At 36.8% G+C, this 22,671-nt stretch overlaps 1 protein-coding gene across 2 annotated transcripts in view; it reads right to left on the bottom strand.

Moving 5' to 3' along the window:
* LOC150085403 (PITH domain-containing protein CG6153) overlaps positions 1 to 22,671 on the bottom strand; it is an 80,926-nt gene that overhangs the window by 32,190 nt on the left and 26,065 nt on the right. Inside the window, exons 3-4 of one of the 2 annotated variants that reach the window (XM_090373204.1) lie at positions 14,924 to 15,001; positions 4,930 to 5,034 (exon numbers count right to left, since the gene is read on the bottom strand). In XM_090373204.1, coding sequence (XP_090229330.1) covers positions 4,930 to 5,034; positions 14,924 to 15,001 — 183 coding nt within the window. The remainder of the gene's footprint in view (positions 1 to 4,929; positions 5,035 to 14,923; positions 15,002 to 22,671) is intronic. The other variant, XM_090373205.1, reaches the window with a different exon arrangement.

The raw sequence follows: 22,671 nt of genomic DNA, 5'->3' as shown, positions 1-22,671 counted from the left end.
ATATATTTTCTTCAAAATCATAATATATGGGGTATCTATGCCTTGTCTTTCCAGTGCCCGAAACATTGCCTTATGCTGTATGGAGTCAAATGCCTTTTCATAATCCACAAATGCCAGGCATAATGGTGTTTTATATTCATTTGCTTTTTCCATTAGCTGTGATATTACGTGAAGGTGATCCATAGTTGAGAATCCTGTCCTAAAGCCAGCTTGCTCTTTCGGTTGATTCTCATCAAGTATTCTTTCTAATCTGTTAGTAATGACCCTTGTGAACAACTTGTAGATGTGGGATAACAAGCTAATTGGTCTATAATTTCCAATTTCTGATTTATCTCCTTTCTTATGCAGCAAAACTATGATTGCATTATTCCACTACTTAGGCGTCACACCTTTTCTAATGCACTTTGTGAAGAGCCTTGCCAGTTTTTGTGTTATGTCTCTTCCTCCCAATTTTAACAACTCTACAGTAACTTCATCTTCCCCCGGGGCTTTCCGATTCTTCATTTTCTTCAATGCTTGTTCTACCTCATCAGGAAGGATATCGGGTATGTCGTATGTGTTGCTACTTTGCAATCCATCTTCCCCGCTGCTGGTATCATTCCCTCGCTCCTTGTATAATTCTCTATAGTAGTCTTCTGCTATTTGAATTATGCCTTCTCTGCTGTTTATAAGTACACCATCGCTATTCTTCAGTTTCAGTATCATTTGTCTTTCTGTATTACTGCTCATGGCTGCTGATTTAAATCCTTTGTTTTCCCTTAATGCTTGTTCTACTTTTCTTGTGTTAAATCTTCTTATGTCCTCTCTGAGTCTCTTTCTAATGGCTTTGCATACCTCAGTATACTCAATTTTCTCCCTGTCAGTGTTTTTCTTGTTCTTCATTTGTCGTCTTCGGTTCATCATGACAAGTGTTTCTTGACTAATTTTTTCTTCTTTGGATTTCTGTTTCCCTATAGGTTTCTTGGGCATTATCACTTTCAGAAGGTTGTAATATTCCTCGTCGATATCTTGGTCCTGAGCAGTCTGCAGAAGCTCAAACTTGTTTTTAAGTTCCAGTACATACTGCTTTTTCTCCTCCTCTGTTATCTCAAAGACCTTTGTATTATTTACTCGAGTCAGTTTTTTCCTTTCCTTTCCTACATCTATATCAAGTGTACATCTTACTATTCTGTGATCACTTCCAACATTTACCTTATTCAGGACGGTAACATCATTCACAATATATCTTCTGTTAGTGAGGATGAAGTCGATTTCATTAGTTGTTAATCCATTTGGACTCTTCCATGTCCACTTTCTGTTCACCCTTTTCTTGAAAAAAGTGTTCATTACTGACAGTCCTTGAGATTCTGCAAATTCCACAAGTCTTTCACCTCTTTTATTTCTTTCACCAATTCCAAAATTTCCTATAATTCCTCTTTCTGCGCTGTTTTGCCTTTTTCCAACCTTAGCATTGAAGTCCCCCATAATAATAGTGTAGTGGGTTTTCTGCTCATCTAGAAGACTCTCAATTTCGGTGTACATTTCTTCAACCTCTTCATCATCATGGCTCGATGTTGGTGCATAAATCATTATAATCTTTAGCTTGTACCTCTTAGAAATCTTGAGTATTAGCCTTGACACCCTTGGTGATGTGTTTTGAATTCCAAATTATTTATTAATTATTATTAATAATTAATAAATTATCCAAATTAATTATTATTTCTCTATATAATAATATTAAATGTAGCAGAACATTTAAACTATAAATTTCAAATATGTAAATTACACAATAAAACATATACACAGTACGTGTTCAAAAAAAAAAAAAAAACTTACTTTAAAATTACAGAACTTTATATATATGCTGTATTTACATTTACAATACAGCATATTGTAAATGTAAATACAGTGAATGGCTGAAGCAGCTGTTGAATATTGAACATGTCTGCCACAATGAAAACAACCAAAAGTCAGTAGGTACAAGGTGAAGCAAGTATATATATATATATATAGAGAGAGAGAGAGAGAGAGGTGTGTCAATAAAGTTCCTGGACTGGTGCAATAAATAAACACAAAGTGAAGGAGAACAAAAAGGTTTTATTTTTATTATTTTTATTCAAAATAATTACCACATGACTGAATGCACTTATTACATCATTACCACATTTCATTAGAAATGTCTTCACAACATGTGCACAATGGCAGAAATGTTCTTCAATAGTCTTTGAAGCACTTGTACACAGAATGCAGCATTAATTCTCTCCCTTTCGTGTACAAATTCCTTGGGAATCACACCCTATTTGTCAAAAAAAGTTATCAACGTCATCTTGATCCTGGGTGAAACTTTCTGGACCTTGGTAATGATTTTGAAGTACACTGCATACTCTGGCACTTTGGGTTGTACACTGAAAGGATAGAATTCATGGGATACCTAGTTCCTGGACAATGTGACGCTGTCACCCCTCTCACTAGTGGATGAATCCACCACTCGGCAGATATATAGATACACTGCATCACTGCATTCACGTAAACATTAATTTGATGTCAGTATGAATAAACATTGTGAGTTAACTGACTTTGAAAGAGGGATGATAGTGGGTGTCCGACGCATGGGTCACTCTATCATGGGGGTGATACAGAAATTGTACCATCCCTGTTCGACAGTATCAAGAGTATATCGGGAATATGCCAATTCTGGAATAACATCTCATGAAGAGGTGAGCGGAGAAAGGTGGTGGATGAACGTGGCCGTCAACATCCGCCTTGAATTGTTTCAGCCAACCGGAGACCAACAGTGGCACAAATCACCACCTACTTCAACAAGGGAGGTGCCAGAAATGTCTCCACCAAGACGGAGATGATCATTAGCCGCAATAGGTTATGGGAGCCACCAACCCACCAGAGTCCTATTGCTAACACAGGACTCTACACCTCAACTGGGCGAAAGAACATCGGCACCAGACCTTGAATGATTTGAGATGGGTCTCTTGGTCCAATGAGTCCCGTTTCCAGTTATTTTTAGTGGACGGGAGGATGCATATCTGGCAGAAACCGCACAAAGCATGTACCTGTCATATCAACAAGGAACTGTTCAGGGAGATGGATGGTCAGTAATGGTCTAAGACGTGTTCAACTTGCCCACGTTGGGATTTCTGGTACATCTAGATCTTCCTTTTCTCTGAACGGTCCAAGTTGCATGTCCATCCTTGCAGACCATCTGCATCTCTTCATGGTCATCATGCATATACAGGGCAATGGACATACAGGGATATACAGGGCAATGGACTCTTCCAGCAGGACAATATGCCTCTCCACAGAGCCGTGGTGATTAGAACATGATTTGAAGGGCATTCCGCAGATTTTACCACCATGCAATGGCTTCCCTGTTCACTGGACATGAATCCTGTGGAGCATCTTTGGGATGCTGTGGAAAGGTCTGTTCGAGTTTTGGACCCTCCACCCAGGAATGTGACGGAATTATGGACAGTGGTGCAGTAAGCATGAATGGAAATACCTGTGGAACGCTTTTGTGAACTAGTGGACTCAATGCTGTGCCGTGTGACTTCCCTTATCCGGGCAAAAGGTGGGCCTACCCGTTACTAGGTAGGTAGGTAGGTATCCCATGATTTCTGTCCACTCAGTGTACTGAAACACTACACACTCACCTCCAATGACAATACAGTCAAGAAAATTAGGATTGTGTTGACAAGTCTTGATGAGGTCTTTGCATGATGAGACTCTTCGTTGCTTCTGCTCATCTGTGAGGCTGTGCAACACAAATGTATCACAGACCTTCCTTTTCCCTAAATCTTCATGCAGAATTTGATGAATCATCTCCTTATTCATATCTAACTCATCAGCAATCAGTCTGAGGGTCAAATGATGATCTCTTGCCACAACTTCCCAAACTTTTGCAACTGTCCTATTTCAAGAGATAGACAGACATCCACTTCTCGGATCATCACGAACATCCTCGTGTGTCTGTCTTTGAACTTTTAATACCATTCAAACACACACTGGAATGGCTTATGTTTCTTCACCATAATCAACTTTTAAAATTTCATAAGTTTCTGCTGCAGGTTTAGCATTTTCCCAGTTTAAAGAAAAATCTGATATTCATTTGTTACACAATTGCAAAATTGTGACACAAAATGTTAATGCTCCTAACAAAACTGGTTGTTACTTGCAATCTGTCAGCATACTGGACAATCTCTGTACCACTATCTTCAAGGAAGTTTGAACTACAACATACCACTTCAATTTATTTTTAAATTGGCATCAGTTCAGGAACTTTATTGCCACATCTCATATATGGGTATTAGCTGAGGTATTCCTGGCAAATGCTTTAACAAACTGAATAATGTAGATATCATTTTTCTAATGCAGGTAGCAAAAATATTTGCTTAAATTAAGAAAGGATTATTGCAGATCAGATACAAAAAAATTCTCTCTTAGCCAAAAGATTTTAACTATTTTAAGAAATTAGCACATAATCTCCCAGTACTGGAGAACTTAAATAAAATTAAGAAAGGGTTGGACAGATACCCAAATGAAACCAGGTGACTTTTGTTTTTTTTAAAGACTAATGCCAAATATGCCTAGATTTCTTGATTCGGCAATTTGCCGACATTAGCATTAGTTGAGGCATATGATGCAAGAAAGCAAGTTATACAGCATTAGCCAAAAAAACTTTCCATTTCACCCATCCGGTAACTCCAAATGATCTAGTTCAGCCTTAAATTTATTTAAGCTATCAACTTCCACAACAACAGATGGAAATCTGTTCCAGCAATCAACTACCCACTGTCAACAGTGGGTAGTTGACATAAGTACTAATAAGATTTGCTTCTCTGCATCATTTTGCCATTTTAAATACTAATGTTAAAATCAAAATGTTCTGAAATGATATAGACATGAGAAACAAGAAATATGTACATATACTATACTTACTTAACGGGATATTCTACAGTACCAGATGAATCTGGATAAAGCTCAAATTCTTGATCTGGAGTGCCCTCAGCATCATCAAATGTAAGATTAGGCCTATTTTTGAAACTAAATTAAAATGAATAACTATAATTTAAAAAAAATAAAACTTCCATAGACACATATGAAAATACTTCTTTATAATAAGTAACTTCTACATTTTTACTTTCTATACAAATAAATACTAATCTGAGTTAAAAAAAAAATCCTGTGGGAGGTAACCCAACAGAATTTAAGAATCCATACATGCTTCTGAGTTATGCTGAGAGAGAGAGAGAGAGAGGGAGGGGGGGAGTCAGAAGTAGAAGGGAATCACCAAGAAAGAGAAGCTCGGGACACCCAGGGTCCCAAGCTTCTCTTTCTTGGTGATTCCCTTCTACTTCTGACTCCCCCCCTCTCTCTATATTACCCCAGGGGGTCAGATGTGAGCTCCTGGGGTAATATTCCAGTTTAACCATCAAATAAGCTGACTTGTAATGCATATAAGCTAATAAGCTCAGATGGCTGAGAAATACACAAAAGATTTTCTCTGACTCAAAATCTGATGTTTTACCTATTTATATTTTCTGTGAGAAGGAATACCTTAAAAGTTCTACTATTTTATAATGGTGATTTAAAACATTTACAATGCCGCCAAAATTATAACTCTACTGGCTCTATTAGAATTGTTCAAGGATCTTTTGGTCATGCCACTCATGCCAATAAAGATGATGTTGTTGTTGTAATAATTATTATCTCTTTCTATTTATTATCTCTAATGGGCATTTTCCCATCCTGTGATAGCGCTGGTGCCAAGTGCATGGTGTGGTTGTTATTTCTGGTCTCCATTATTGGTTAAGGAACTCTCACTATTCTACAGGTGTTCAAGGGTTGCACCTTTCTGGAATGTCATGTAAGCATTGTCTGGAAGGTCTATTGCTACTAGGCTCTTATAGAGGCTCTTTGGAACCATGCTGGTGGTTGACACAGTGATTAGAATGGTCATTACTTGTTCTGTATGCCACACTTCTTTGACTTCCTGTCTTAGGCCTGTGCACTTCTTGATCTTTTCCTCATAGCTTTTCTGGAGGTTGCTGGTGTTAGTCATCGCAAAGCCAATCAGGTAGGTAACAATTTCCTTCTTGTCAATGACAATTATGTCTGCTCTGTGGGATCTTCCTGTCTGTTATTATGGCATAGTTCCAGTATAGTTTGCAAGTAGGGGGTTTCTAGCTACAGCCTAAGGTTCATACTTGTAATATAGTACACTTTCTTTGATCAAATGGTATTTTTTGGCTAGCTTCTGATGTATTATCCTGGTAACCTAATCATGTCTATGAGTGTATTTTGTCTGGGTGATAACCTTGCATCCTGTGGTGATGTGCTAGATTGTTTCTGGGGCCAGGTGGCATTGTCAACAAGTTTCATCTGTCACTCTGGGGTCCTTGACGATGTATTTCCTGTAGTTGATCACCTGGTCATGGATGGCAAACATGAATCCTCCAGTCTCAGGAAAGAGCTTCCCACTCATGAGCCTGGCATTTGAAGCCATCTTATCTATGTAGTTTTGATGGAAATCATCGTAGTGTCTGCCACGGAGTGCCTTCTTTGCCCATCTTTCTGTCTTTATTTCTTCTGTCTGTGAGCATGGCATTTCCTTTTTGAGCAATGAGTGCTATTTGTCTATCTTCTTTATGGCTTGGAAGATTGGTGCTGTGTTTTCCTGGAAGTAATCCCTCAGGTTCTTAATTGCATTCTTTTGTTGTCCAATGAGATGTGTCAAACCACTTCCTCCTTTCCGGGCTATGGTCAGTCTCTCGCTGCGAACATTGGGTGGTGTTGGGACCTGTTGGTTGTCATTATCCTGGTCAATCTCATAATCTCTTCCAGCTCAGATTTAGTCCAATTTATGATCCCAAAGGAGTATGGCAATACTGAGACTGTATAGGTATTTATGGCTGTGACCATGTTCCCACCATTCAGCTTTGATTTTATCAGGCTTCTCAGTCTCTTATGGTATTTCCAAGTGAGTTTAGGCTTTGATCTCCTTGTGCTCTAAATGGTAGGCATGCAGCATTTCTGAATATTTGTAGGTCTCTCCTTCTGTCGTGACTTTAATTTTTTCACCAGTCTTCAGCTGGTAGTTTTGACTACCTGGATTCCCTGATGCAATCCACAGGTCTTGCATTTGCCTAGGCCAATTGGTGCTGTGTTTTCCTGATGTCAGTGCTGAACTCCTCAGTGATCCAGAGTAGCTGTTGGAGTTACTTCTTGGTTGCCACATAAGAGTTGATGTCATTTATGTACATCAGGTGAGAGAGGGTGTACACGTTCTTCTTCCCTTCTTTTAGGATATATCCATACTTGCTGTTGTTGAGCATAGTGGACAGTGAGTTGAGTGCTAGACAGAACCACAGTCAGCTCTGGGCATCTTCCTGGAAGATTCCTCTTCTGATGGTGATCAGTCTGGTCATGATGTTCTTGATCTTGATGGTGATCCTCCATTTTGCCATGGTTACTTCTAGGAAGTGTGTCATTTCTTTGACTTTGTATATCTTCAATGTCTCTATCAGCCAGCTATGGGGCACAGAGTCGAAGGCCTTGCAGTAAGTGATGTAGGCTGTGTACAGGCTGCGGTTCTTCTTGTAAGCTTCTCCAGGACTGTCACATCAATGGTATCTGCTTACATCCCTTCTGCTGATCAGCAATGATGTTCTGGGTCTTCAAGTGGTCTGATATCTTCTTGGTTATGCAGCTGCTCAGCATCTTGTACATTTTTCGGAGACAAGTGATCTGTAATTCGCTGAGTTCATGGTGCCTTTGTCCTTAGACTTCAGATAAGTGATTCCTTGAGTCAGAGATTGGAATTGTGTCAAGGTGCCTTATCATGTGGGAGAACTACTGCACTATATGCCTGTGTATGCAGCTGAACTTCTTATACCAGTAATTGTCGATGTTATCAATCCCTGAGGTTCATCAGTTGTGGTACTTCCTGCCTGACTATTGTACTTCCTCTTCTTGAATCTCTCATTCTGTCATCACTTGTATGTTCTTCCATTCTAGGTCTATCCAGGAGGAATGGCCATTACAGCTAACTTTGTGCTCCTCCACAGGTTGCCCCAGAACTCCTCTGGTGGTTTCTGTTTGGGGAGTCATTGCTTTTCTCCTCTTCTGATTTTTTAGAAGGTTCTCTGGTTTTCATCAAATACATGGTTTTTTGTTTTGCTCTGAGTACATTCCCTGTATCTGCAAAGTCTCTTGCTGAGTGCCAGGAAGTTCTCTTGAGGGTGTCAAGGTATACTTCAATCCTTTGTTCATAAGTCTCATGTTTGCGTGGTTGTTTGTTGTCTTTCTTGAGAACGGTTTTCCCCTTTCTGACCCTGTACTGGGTCAGTTGGTCAACTGACCCAGTACCAATAGGATAACAGAAGAAACCAGAAAAAAACCAGAGACCAACTGGTTTCTCTGCTGTTCATCCTGGTGGCTTCTACAGCAGCACATTAAATGGCCGAGGATGACATCTAGTGTTACTTTGTTCTTGAGGTAATCCAGATATTATTTACCAATTGAGATGGTCTGTGACTTACTATAGGATTCTGTTGGGTCTCTGCTTTGGTATGGCGTGGATGTTTGTGGGTTCCATTCCCTTGAATTCTGCTAGGGCCTTCTTCGACTCCTCCTATTCTGAATATCTCAACCACGTATTTTTCTACTTCAGCTATACTGCTGGGTTGTATTTCTTATATTTGCTGGTTCATACTCTGGTTCATTTGTGTTAGTATTCCCTGTAGTTGAACACTCACATCCTGCTTGAATTTTTTCCAAGATTGCAGACACTATCAGGTTCTTCTTCATGACGATAGTCCAGCTCTCATCTGCTATTCACTGTTCCAATCACTTGGTATGTACATTATCATATCAGTCTCCAGACTGGTTACTTCATAGTATGCTTGCATGATGAACATATTCATTTCAACACTCGACTTAATGTATTGGCTTTTTCTTCCTTCCTGAGTGGTTAGTAGTGCAGTTGCACAGGACGTACTTCCAGCTGGTTGGGCTGGATGGTCTTGCCTTTCAATTGTGGTAGCCATCGGCGGACAGCACCACTTGCTCCACTGTTATCTTTGGGATGAAAGTGAAGCAAGTGGTGTTATTATTACTACCTTGCAAAAATATTTGCAATTTTAAGTCAAGATGTACATTTAGATAGAAAAATAAGAACTACTTGGTTTTTTGGTGGGTTATTGTTATTCTGCCAAAAAGGAATTATTTGGTTGTCAGAAGAGGTGTAAAAACTCCTTTTTATGCAGAAAAAGGAGTTAGCATTTGAAATCTGAATAGCATTTTATTAAGAAATTTTTTTCAGCATGTTTTAATTTTACACAACGATGCAACCAGTGCTAAAAAAATGGTTGCATTACTGTTCTAATGTTCTACAGTCACTTACAAAATCAGTACATTCTGTCATGATGCAACTTTAAAAGTGCAGCTATGTGCCATTCACAACTGACCGTGCTATGGTACAAAAGTTTGTTGCTACAAGTGCTGAAGTAAATCGAAGACTGGGTGAAAAACAAGCAGTCATTTCTATGAAAATTATGAAAGTGGAGAGCCTGTTATGTCTCAACTGTCAAGTCTCATGATATTTGATAAAAAAATGACACTATTATAAGCAGGATTACATGGAAGAAAATCTTGAAAAAAATGTCCTTAAGATACCACAAGTGGACCTCAAGACGGGTGTTGGATGGGATGGTCTAGTTCTTTATGGACTGACATTAATGCAAAAGGTAACCACAGATCATCTTCAAAAATTGGTGTCATGTTACTCGTTTTATATACTCAGAAACCTGTTGGGTCAAATAGCCATGCATATGAAACATTTTGTTTTTTTTTCATTCTTTTATGTTTATCAACATTGTAGTTAATTACAAAAGTATATATTTAGTTGGTATTGGTGAAAGGTACTGACATATGAAAAATGACCAGCTACTTAACTTAGAATTCACTTTTAAATATCAAAGAATTTATTTCAAGTATAGACAAAACAAATAATTATATATAATATGAGTCTATTTTAAAATAGGAAAAAATGTGAAAGGAAATAAAAAACAAAGTATATAAAGTGTGCATAAGAAATGAAGTTCCTACTGTTTGGAACCATAACCTCAAAGTTTCCATGGTTTGATAGAAGCAGGCAAAAGGAGTCATTTCAGCCCTGATGATTTTTTAGATCTGAACTCTTTGAATAAGCCTGTCCACACAACTGATATTCAACATACCATCAAAGAAAATTATTTTCTTTGTTTAGTCTACTGAAATTCAAGAAAACTCTATTAATAATCACACAAAGAAGAAAAATGCATAATAAAATACAAAATGTACTAAGCTTAACTCTTTTTTAGGAGATTAACTCTTTTTTTGGTGGAATTTTCACAGCTGATAAAACTGCACACAACTGGTGAAACTAATAATCTGGACCTTAGGAATCCAGTGCTTAACAGCATACTGACCAAATGTCAGTATGCTGTTAAGCACTGGATAATCTGGGTGGGTGAGGTGATTTTTTTTATGAAAACCCCAAACATGAGCGGTATTAGAAACTGTAGTACTTAGTACCGTGCTTGGGTTGGAGGTTGAGAAGATGAAAGAAGATATTTGTTGACATTAGACTTGAACTTCTGTAGATCGTAATTTTCGGGAAATAAGTATGAAGGAAGGTTGTTCCAGAAAACGACAGTTAATGAATAAATGAAGAAGGAAAGATGGTTCTTTGAGTTTGCAGTTGGACAGTAAAAGGATGTTGATTGGTGGCAGCACATATTTGGACTTAAAGAGAGAATGGGAATTACAGAATCCAATTCAGAAGCACAGTGCCCATGGAAGTATCTATAGAAAAGGCATGCAGCAGAAACAGAATGTCTATGAGACAGAGAGTAGCGAGACTCTGTTAGAAATGAGGCATTAATTAACCTAACTGCTCTCTTCTGAATGGAATCTAGTAGCCTGAGGGAGATTTTGGGGGCATCGCCCCAGATGTGGGAACAATATTCCATCGTAAGATGGATTTGCGATTTGTACAGAGTGAACAGCTGTTTGGAAGAAAAGTAATGCTGAGAGCGAAAGAGAAAACCAAGTTTTTTAGATGCAGAGGAAGCAATATTTGTAATGTGCTTATGCCAAGAGAGATTAGAAGTTAGGATAATCATCAATAAAGATATATCACCTTACCTAAAAATCGGAGTGTCACCAAACATAAGCATAGGAGTGGAAGAATCCTTTTTGCGAGATGAGATATAAGACAGGATTGGGTTTTAGAAGGATTGAAATCAACTTAAGTTATCTTTGCTCCACTAGAATTTCCTGGAGATCGGCATTTAAGAAATTGGTAGTGGATATTTGAGAAGTGGAATGCAATGTGCTATTATCAGCAAAACTATGAATAGGATTTCCGGTCAATGGAAGATCATTTTCTGGTGATCATTGATCAGACAGGTTTCTAGACAATTTAAGAGTTAGCAGTTAATTAATTTTTCCATTACTTTAGAAAGAGTAGAATGGGATGATAATTGGATGAGAGGGATTTGTCACCCTTTTTAAAAACTAGCTGGATATGTGCAAATTTCCAAGCAGAAGGAAAAACACCTTTGGAATAAGAAAATGGAAAAAAGGTGACACAAAACAGGAATGAGTCTGGGAGCACATCTTTTGAGAACAAGTGTAAAAGTACCATCAGGACCTGGAGCTTTCTTAGAATCAAGATTTGTTAAAATCCTTCTGATATCCTTTTGACAGAAGACCACAGGAGGCATTGAATGGAGCATGCTGGGAATGGTGGAAGGTGTTTTACCAAGATCATTAATACGAGTTGGAAGAAAAATAGGATGCTAGCAGGTCCTTGGCTGAAGTGGCAATAGAACCATCTGGTTTTGACAGAGATGGAAGTGGAGATGGGCAAAAGTTTGCAGCCAATAGCTTTGGCAAGACACCAGAATGCTCAGTTATCATTAAGCTGAGCAAGTTTAATGGGCAAGAAGGAAGTTTTTTACTCTTAGCCTGTTCAAAATCTAGTTTGGACTGATTAATAACTGCTTTACAATTGTAGTGAGCTCTGGTGTAGGCAGAAAATGAAACTGAAGATTTGGAAACAAGCCAATTATGACATGCAACATTCTTCTCTTGAACAGTCTTAACACATTTATTGGAAAACCAAGGTTTACATAAAGGATAAGATTTTAAGGTGAAGTGTGGAATAAAGGATTCCATCCCTACAAGAATAATTTCACTGACACGATCTGAGCAAACTTTGACATCAGAAGATTTGAAATAGTAATCCAACCAAGGAAAAGAAGGAAAGAAATTTCACAGACCATTCCATTTTACATTCGTGTAATGCCAAACAACACAAGGTTGAGAATGGCTATGAGAGAAAGGTGTCATTGGAGAAGAGACAATCACCAAGATCTGAGGTGCCTAGAGGACCACTCACTTCGACCGTGTACTTAGAAGGGTTGTTTTTGAGAAAAACATCAAGCATGTTGGCTGTGTGGTTAGGATTGTCTGGCATTCTGGTAGGTAAATGAACAATCTGTGCGAGGTCATTAGTAATTGCAAAAGCCTCAGCATCTCAACCAGCTGGGTCTGTGTGACTAGAAAATGGAAGCCAGCTGGAGTTGTAAACATTACAACATTCATTTTAGGAAAGTTAGAGTGGAGAAAGCCAAGTTTCAAAGTTAGGAAGTCAGAGTTCCAGAGTTCTGAGAGTTCCAAGTGGAGTTGGGAGAATGATAGAGGCAACAGATGAATCTGACAGAATGAAGTAGAGAAATTTTAAGCCAGAGAAGATTGAAAAGAGGAGATTCCAAATTAAGAAGTCTCTGACAAGGAATATCAGAATGGATATATGCACAAGTACCACCTTTTAGGTGAAAGGAATCATACAGAAAATAATTTGGACAACTGAGATGAGCAGTGATTGAATCAACTGATAACTGAGATTCTGTCAGAAAAAGTACATGGAGTTTAGCAGACTGATGCTACGATTTGTCATTTGATACAAATGACCTTTTTAGTTTAATCTGTTTCCTAGAAGTGGCATTATTAGTTTAATCCATTTTCCACAAGTAATAACATAAAACCTAATGGATTTTAAAAAAAATATTGTCCATGCTGTTCTTTCTCAAAGAAACACCAGTCACACTCTGCTCTAATCATTCTAAATGTCCAAATTTTTAAATTAAGCATAGTCTCATCCACAGGAAGACCATTTTAAGCCTTTCCAAGAATAATTACCTACAAACATGTGAGAACTGTGGAAGGTTTGTTCTTTCACTGCAATCATTGTTGTAATTATTTATATGAATAGCACACAGGTTGATGAAAGAGAATCTTTTCATTCAGTAAGCCAGATACTAATAATTTCATTTATTACATAAAATTGTTTTTATTTATCATTTTATTTATTTCATAAAATATATATTATGGTTAACTTCCAAACAAAATACTAAGTCAAAAAAAAAAAAAAAAAAAGTCTGAAAGCTTAATTCCAAGGCAGAAATACATGTGCTGAATTATTTTATCAATTCTAAAATCAAAGTGCCTAATAATTTCATATTTATATTTTATGATTGTTAATGTTGGTCTTTATTCATTTTAAGCAGAATTAATAAAACTTGTGTTGTAAAGAATATTTTTTTTACAGCTAAAGCTTCCAAATTACAAACTGGAGGAACAAATACTACAATTCATACTGATATAATTCTATTCTTCCTTAAATTAAGTAAGGATCACTGATGTAAGAAAAATTTTTTTAGCCAAAAGGTCATTAACTACTGGAACAATTAACCACATAAACTAGAGAGTGTATGTAAATTTAAGGATAGTATGAACCAGAGCTGTAATGCTCAATACATTCTACGTTGATATCAATATTTGTAAAATAATAAGAGAAGTTTACCTCAATATAGTATGTAGAACACTCCCTCTGAGTATACTAATAAACAAAAATACCTTTCCCAGGTTAGAAAGTTCACGATAAATTAAAAAATTATCTACATCCTAATGATTGGTCTGTATTGAAGACCTCCATAGATTTGCGATATATGAAGATATATGAAGTGTTCTACGTACTAAAAAAAAAAAAAGTAAATTGCAGCCATTATCAACCCACTCCTCAACAATTCATGCTGAGAGAAATGGACCATTATCTGCCACACTGGTCCAGTGTGGGTTGGCAGATCGACCGTATTTAGCAGTCAGGGGCTTGAACCCTGGTCTACTCAAAGAGCGTGTGCCACTGCACTCCCGCTCCTGACCACTCGGCTACGGTACTACGTACTATAATATAATAACTTCTCTTATTATTTTACAAGTAAATTTAAAGAAGATAAATTTTAGACAGATACCTGGAAAAATGGCAACTTTTTTTAAGGCTTATGCTAAATAAACCAGGTTTTCTTGTCTAATTTACCTTTATTAATATTAATACTAACTCATCAAGAGAAATGTAGTGAGTGTTCTTTACCAAAGCATACTCTTCAAATTTTGTCTGGTGTAATGATGCAATGCAAGTGACTTGTCCAACTTGCCATCTTTTAGGACAGAGCACACACACACACACACACACACACACACACACACACACACACACACACACACACACACACACACACACACACACACACTTCATCAAATCATTTTTTCCACTGTTCTGCTAAAGTCAAAGAAAAAATTGTTCTTCACAGATCGCACATATTATACAAAAACTATAACTAAGAAAATTAATGCCTTTGACAGTTGAGTATGCAATACATTGTTTGTTATTGTATGCATACAAGTTGTTGACTTGCTTTCATTTGACTAATACTTGTAATAATTTATCTGATTAGGCAAATTGATCAGCGACTTCTTGAAAAAACTTAGGTTTCAAAAATTATCATAATAATAACTGACTGTTTACTAAAACCATAAAACTTACAGTCTCATTCTTGAGGGATGAGATTTATCTTCTCCACCTACAATGATTATTCCTTTCAGCTTTACATTTCCTGTAAAACTAAAGAAAAATTTAATTGTACTACTCATACAAAAATATGGTCATATTATTATTAGCCATATGGTGCAAGGAAGCCTGAGGCTTATGCTGCACCAACCAAAAAAAAAAATATATATATATATATATATTTCTGAATTACCCCGAGAGAGAGAGAGAGAGAGAGAGAGAGAGAGAGAGAGAGAGAGAGAGAGAGAGAGAGGGAGGGAGGGAGGGAGGGAGGGAGGAAGAAAGAGAGAGAAGTGGAAGGGAATCACCAAGAAAGAGAAAAATGATGATATCCAGCTCAGGACACACACTAAAGGAAATTGTGTACGTCTGCATGTTAATTTCCTATTGTTCTTGAATGGAATTGTAGTTGATTGTTTTATAATAGGATGGATTGACTACGTAAATGTTTATCTTTCGCATATTGTTTATAACGAGATTGAAGGTTATGTCCTATTTTTGACTCAGGAAATTTCATCCATACTCATTTAACTGTTTTGTCGTACTCAAATTCGAAATATACTAAAGTACCGATTGCACCATTTGCCAATCCATCGACCACATCTATATTTGTAGTAATCATGTGCGGATTTCGTTTCAATAATGGTAGAATGTATGGAAGTTCTGCAGTTTCAGTCACTGACATTTTATGAATTTTATTTTGGATACTTGCTAATCGTTCTTCAGAATGATAGCCATGGTATCCATGATATCAATTGTGTCACTTCATGGGTTTCATCTGCAACTAAAGCATTTGTATTATCGGCATTTACATCACTATTTCTTAAAAATAGTCGCATCTCTTGTGGACATAAATTAGTAGCATCTTCTTTGGTAATAAATCTCAATTTTATAGGTATAGATTGACTCCTTATGCCATTGCCTATTTTTGTAAGAATTTTAGAAAATGTACTATCAGACTGTCGAACAACTTGTACTAATTCATGAAATTGTAGTGAATGCTATAATTCTGGAGCAATCTCTAATGACTTGTTTATAAATTCTTTCGATTCCAATATAGAACGAATAATGTTAGCTGTTATTCTTACTGATTTAAATGCAATTTGCAAATTTTCTGCAGTACACATTTGCATAATTTTCATTGCCATATATAGCAAATGTTGGGGAGTTACTCCAGAATGATCAGATCTATGAATTTCATTCAATGCCATCATAAAGGGAGTAATTTTCAATCCATTTTTAAAATTTCATGCATGTCTCAAATATATAGCTGGAAAAGAAAATTCTTCTGCATGTATATCAATATATCAAATATGAAACTTGATGGAAATGATTTATCTTCAGACCATAATAATGTTTGTTGTTGAATTAACAATAGTTCATCATCATTGTTGATAGGTTCCGCAATTTCATCTGATGAATGTTCCTGTTCACTATCATCACTTGTCCCCAAGAAATCGTCACTCACTTTTATGCCATAGAATTTATAAAAAGGTAAATTTATCAAATACTGTAACCATATTTTCTTCTGCACACATCCTTGTAGATATGATGATTTATGCATGAGTCTTCGTTTTATATGTACATTAATGGCATAATCGTCATCTAATTGTCTAGGTAATTGACAAACCATCATATTTACGTTAACTGGTATATTTATTACTTGTCCAATGATCCCATATTGTCCATGTTCGTAACATACACAACGAATTTGTATAAAGAGTAATCGTGGTGATATCAAATGCTCAATTACAACATCCAGTGAAGGCAAATGAGTAGGATACGTTGGATATATAAATCCATTTGATGTGGCCATCGTTGGTATCCATCTCTTTTTTAATGAAGTATGACGTGTATTACACGTCATGAAAGTACCCACTTCTTGTAAAGGAAATTCATTTTGAAGTAATTCATATGAAGTCGTTGGAAATGGTTTCAAATATAATTAAAACCATAAATGATCACAAACATTACAACTAAACCCAATTAGTGTTTGTACACTAGTTTTTCAAACTCACTGTCAGCTCATGTAGATACTATAGGGATGTAATCAGGAATCTCATTATTAGCCATTTCTAATTTTGCTTTTTTTTTGTGCACGATATTCCTTCATTCGTTCTGCTGGAGTTTTAGATTCCTGATAAGTATCAGGCATAGCAGAACTCTGTGGTTGACAAGTATCAAGCATAGTAGAACTCTGTGGTTGAATTTCATTATGATTCGGAATAGTTTGAATTTCTAATTTCCTTTTCTTCCGTTCACAATATTCCTTCATTATTTCAGCTCGAGTTTTTTTGGGTGCAGTTTTAGAACTCCCAGGCATAATGAAACACTCTTGTTGAATTTCTTCTGGATTCACATTTCTGTCCAACTTCCCTTTCTTTCTTTCACGATATTCCTTCAAAAGCTGAGCACAGTCACTTGCGATATTGGCACAGTATCTTGCATATTAATCATTATGCTGATATAATGGTATAAAGTAGCACGTCACTGCAACTTGTTGCATCGCTGCACTTGTTGCGTACAATTGAGTTTTCTTGGCCACATGCGTTGTACTTGTTGCATCAGTGCAGCAAAAGTACAATGCATGTGCATCAGGTTTCGTGACGATTTCTAGGTAATGTACGCTTTTTTCCAAATAACGCCAGTAAAAACATAAATAAATTTTCAGAATTTTTTTCTTCATTCCTTTATTCCAAGATTGTTTTGCATCACTTTGTGTCTGAAGTAAAACAATATTGTGAAGATAAAAATATTCCTTTTCAGGTGATTCTGGTTTTAGATAATGCATCTGGCCACTCACCATTTCTGCAACATCGCCACTCACCATTTTTGCAACATCGCCACTCTAATATTAAAATAATTTTTTTGCCACCAAATACAACACTACTTTTGTAGCCAATGGACCAGAGCATTATTTCAACATTTAAAGTGCATTAACTTCAGGAGACATTTGACATGCTATTTAATGCAACGGATAAGGAGGGAGTTACAACTCTTAAAGAATTTTGGAAAGAATTCCATATTTTAGATGCAATTAAAATAATACAACGAACCTGGGACAAATTTATGGAAAAAAGCATGAAGGGTGTTTGGAATAAACTGTGTCCTCGGTTTATTGATAGTTCTGAAGATTTCAAGAACCAGCAGAGATCATACAAAATGAAACAGAAGCGGTCATTACTATTGCTAACCAATTGCAGCTTGACATTTCTTCAACTGATGTCACTGATTTGGTTAAACACACACAATGAAGACCTCTTTGAAATGCAAAATGTGAAGAAGCAGATTTAACAGTTGAAACTCCTGTTCATTCCTTTACTCTCAAGGGGCTTGAAGAAGCTTTTCAACACACAGAAAAAGCAATTGAGATTTTAGAGTCACAGATTCAAATTTTGAGCGTACTAGTTAAGTTGCTACATATTTAAAAAATGCTTATGCATGCTATTGTGAAATTTATAAAGAAAAGAGAAGACTATCTTGGAAACAAATACCTCTTGACACATTTCTGAAGAAGATGAGAGTCCTTGTGCTTCCAACAAACCAACAACAAGTGATCAATGAGTATGCATTTAGTTGATAATGAAGAATAAACATTCTTTATCATTTTTAAGTCATAAATAATTTCTTTATTATTATAATTTGCATGATTTTACAAGCTATGTTTTTATTTCTTTGGATAAATCAATCATTGTTTAAACAAACTAATTAGCTAACTAATTCCATTAACATTATGTCTATGAGAAATAAATTCCCACTTTACAAGTGCGCACTAGGAACGAAGTAACTCGTAAAGTCGGGAACTACCTGTATTAATGCTATGTGCAAATACAGTGTACCCCTCCCGCAAAAAGCTGGAGTCAAGCTCATCTACCTATTACCCCATGCCATGTTTGGGTATTCAGCTATATTCATCCCACCTCAGGTGAACACATCTGGTCCTGATCTCAATAGTTAAGATGTTAACTTTTGTTACAAGCCCATTTAATTTTTATCTTGTTTACAGTTGTCTTTATTTTGGATATTACTAGTGGCAAATGATGTAAGAATGCAAGTTTATATAACATCAACAAAAAAAAAAATAAAATAAAATAAATTTTTTTTTTAAAAATGAACACTTCCCATTTCACTTGCCACCGTAGCTGAGTGGGCAGCTACAGTGTGAAGGTGCATATGTACATGTGCTTTGAGTGACCAGGGTTCAAGCCTGTGACTGCTAAATATGGTGCTCTTTCTTGTATCCTCTCTATCTTGATTAATTGATTAATTTATTTTATTTAACAATTTATCTAGTTCTTCCTTCAATTTATTCAAACTAATGATGCCTTTACAATAACAGAAGGGAGTTTATACCAAAAATCAACCACCCTCTGGCTGAAGGCAACCATCCTTCTTCAATTTGGATTTATGCCCCCACGTGTAGTCTGACCAAGAAGGATTCCACCAGCATTCAGCTTACTCAATCCATTCAAGACTTTAAACAAGTCAATCAGATCTCCTCATAGATGCCTAGTCTCCACATCCTACAATTTGCAAAACTGAAGGCTTTCCTGGCAAGAGGAAGAAAGCATCCTCTTCCTTCCATCAACAATATAGTTGCTCTTCTCTGCACCTGTTCCACCACATCCTTCCTAAAATGAGGCTTCCAGACCTGTATGCAGTACTCAAGACGTGGCCTAACCATTGCCTAACAAATAACCTCCTTATCCCTGCTGGCAAAATTCCTTTATATCAATGACAAAAGCCGTGAACTGACCTAACAGGCAGTCTGCCCTACTAGGAGAACTTCATATCGGAACTACATGATTACATCTTTTTCATTCCCCATTACTCTGAGTGTGATAACACACAGCTGGTATGTTAATCTGGCATTAGTGTTCCCCATATGAAGTACCTTGCATTTGTCAATACTATTCTTTGAGTGCCACTTCTCAGCCCATCTGCCTAATTTGTCAAGGTTTTGTTACAATAGCACAACCTGATTACGGTGATTAACCACCATGCCAACCTTTGTATCATTTACACACTTACATATAAGGCCTGATATGCATTTGTCGGCATCGTTAATAAATACAGAAAACAACAATGGGCCCAGCACTGAACCTTGGAGGACTCTGTATTTTAACATTAGTCCAAGATGAGCAGTGCAGTTGATAATCACTCTTTTCTGCTTTGCCCACTCAACTATCCCTTTATCCATAGCAGTAACTTGCCTGTAATGCCACACACTGCTCCAATTTGTATAGTAGTCTTTTATGTGCAGCAGTATCAAAAGCTTTTCTTAAATCTAAGCATGTTATATCAAAATTATTTTTTGCATCCAGTTCCTTTGTTTCTGTGCCATAGCATTCAATCAGATTGGTCAGACAAGATCGTTCCTTAACAAATCCCTGCTGTGATTCCAGTATAACTGCATTCGTGTCTAGAAGATTCTGCATTACTTGTTTGTAACTCCATTATTTTCCCTGAAAAAGTTATAATAATAGTAACTTAATTACATCTGTAATTACTCACGTCACCTTTTGATCCCCCTTTATGAATTGAAGATACATTCACACATCTACAATTCATAGAGACCTTCACTGAATTCAGGAATGCTCTTATAATCACATCTAAAGATTTGCATACCTCTTTTGCTGCCTCCTTTAATATAACTGGATAGATCCCATCCACCCAAGTGCTGATTTTACATTTAGCTTCAACAATTTCTCTTCCACTTTCCCCTCAGTTACCACAAAATCATTTAGTTACCAGAATTTTACTCACTACTGGCATCCCATCCCCTAAAAAAATTCTCGTGTATGAATGTAAGTGCAAAATACCCATTCAGTTTGTCTACAGCCTGAGCAGGATCATAATAGTTAATCCATTCATATCTAGCAGACCAATATGATTCATTCTCTTCCTTCTAGCGTTTACATAAGTAAAGAAGTCTTTGCTGTTTTCTTTACATCCTTCACCAAAGATTTCTCATAACCTGCCTTCACTTGCCTAACTTCCTTTGTGACTTGATTACAAATTAATTTATATTTACCATAGGTTTCTGTGTTGCATGACAATTTATATGCATCCCATGCATTATTCTTCACTGCCACAAGTCTCATTAGTTTATCTGACAACAATTTAGGTCTATGACGTGAACTGTATCTCTTAATTTGTATCAAAAACTTAGTAACTTCTGTGATATCAACCCTGAATGCTCCCCATTTAGAATTTACTGTTGGTAACTTCAACTGTTAGTCCTAATGCAAAGAATTTAAAAACTGTCTGAGACCAGTGTATTCAACTTTACAAAAGCAAAAGCCCTTTCCCTTGCCTTTGACAGTAGTTACATCTTTAAGTAAATCCAACATCAATACATTGTGATCACTGCTGATGATCAAATCAAGAGTACTGCTTTCTCTTCTTGCCTCTCTAACATGCTGGTTTAGGAAACAATCATCCAATAAATCCACAAAAGTCTTGTTACAATCAACAAGTTCCAATCAATATCTAGAAAGTTAAAGTTCCCTATTATAAGACATTCTGAGATACTGGTCTACTCTATATATCTGTACAGTTGTTCATTATACTCATTGCAGTCATTAGGCCTATAACACGTTCATACTCTCAATTCTGTTTTCCCAATGCTTATATCACACCAAAATGACTCAATATTGCACTGGCCGCCAATGTCAAACTGTATGCACTGCTTTAAATTTTGTGTGTTTCTTAAGTGCATAACCTCACTCCCCCCACCAAATCCTGTCCATCTGTCCTTTCTGTACATATTGTACTCCCCATACTCAAATTTTGCATCACTTATATCTGAGTGACACCACATCTCTGATATCCCCACAATTTTTACATTTGATGACTTAGCCAGCACTTCAAATTCATCAAATTTATTTACTATGCTCCTAGCACTGAAGTATATGCAAGTATATATTACCACGGACCATGTATTTCCTTGTTCCATGATGACCAACAGCAGGTCTTGAAATCCCCGGTACCCTTGCTTTCCAGGCTGCTGCATATTTTAATAGAAGCAGTGCAAGAATCATTTTCACCTCTGCCTACAGCTACTGTTAATCAATTAGTCTGTGTATCCCCCAGGCTACCAGTTTTCTGATCCACCTAACACTGCCTCAAAAGTATCAGCAAACATTCTTACACTCCTATTTAATTGTAGTCCATTCCAGTAGAAACAGTCTTCTGTTAACAAGCACAGACAATGCTGAGAAAAATTCTACCCCATGAGCTTCACACACGGTCTCTCCAGGGATGAATTAATTGACAACGCTCTCATCATGTACTCACTCTTATCATGTCTGAGCAGAATTACAAACAATTTCAATCCATCTCATAACTTTTTCTCAATATTGCTCTGTACTTGGTAATTAAATCCTCAGGTCTCCTACTTTTGATATCATTAGTACCAACATGTACAACAACATCACCTTTGTTGCCCTTAAAAGATAATAGCTGCTCGTCTACTTTAGCCCCTGAAGATATACCCTGGTCCTATTCCACCTGTCCTTTTTTGCATAATATATTTCTACCTATAGCTACTTCTTCCTGTGGGACCAAGGATCTCTACTGTGGAGGATCTCTTTGTGTTGTCTGATGCTGGAGTAGGGCTCAAGTGTTTGGCTGGGCATCTGAGTGCTCAATGAATCCCTCTCTTTTAATTCTTCAAGGGCATCAAACCTATTTTTCAATGGCAGCAGAATTGAACATTTTTA

The sequence above is a fragment of the Mastigoproctus giganteus genome, chromosome 5 (genome assembly GCF_048544385.1).
Source record: "Mastigoproctus giganteus isolate SK-2022 chromosome 5, ASM4854438v1, whole genome shotgun sequence".
Classification (NCBI taxonomy): domain Eukaryota; kingdom Metazoa; phylum Arthropoda; class Arachnida; order Uropygi; family Thelyphonidae; genus Mastigoproctus; species Mastigoproctus giganteus.
Note: the sequence above shows the minus strand (reverse complement) of the source record. Positions and strands in the feature narration are given on the sequence as shown.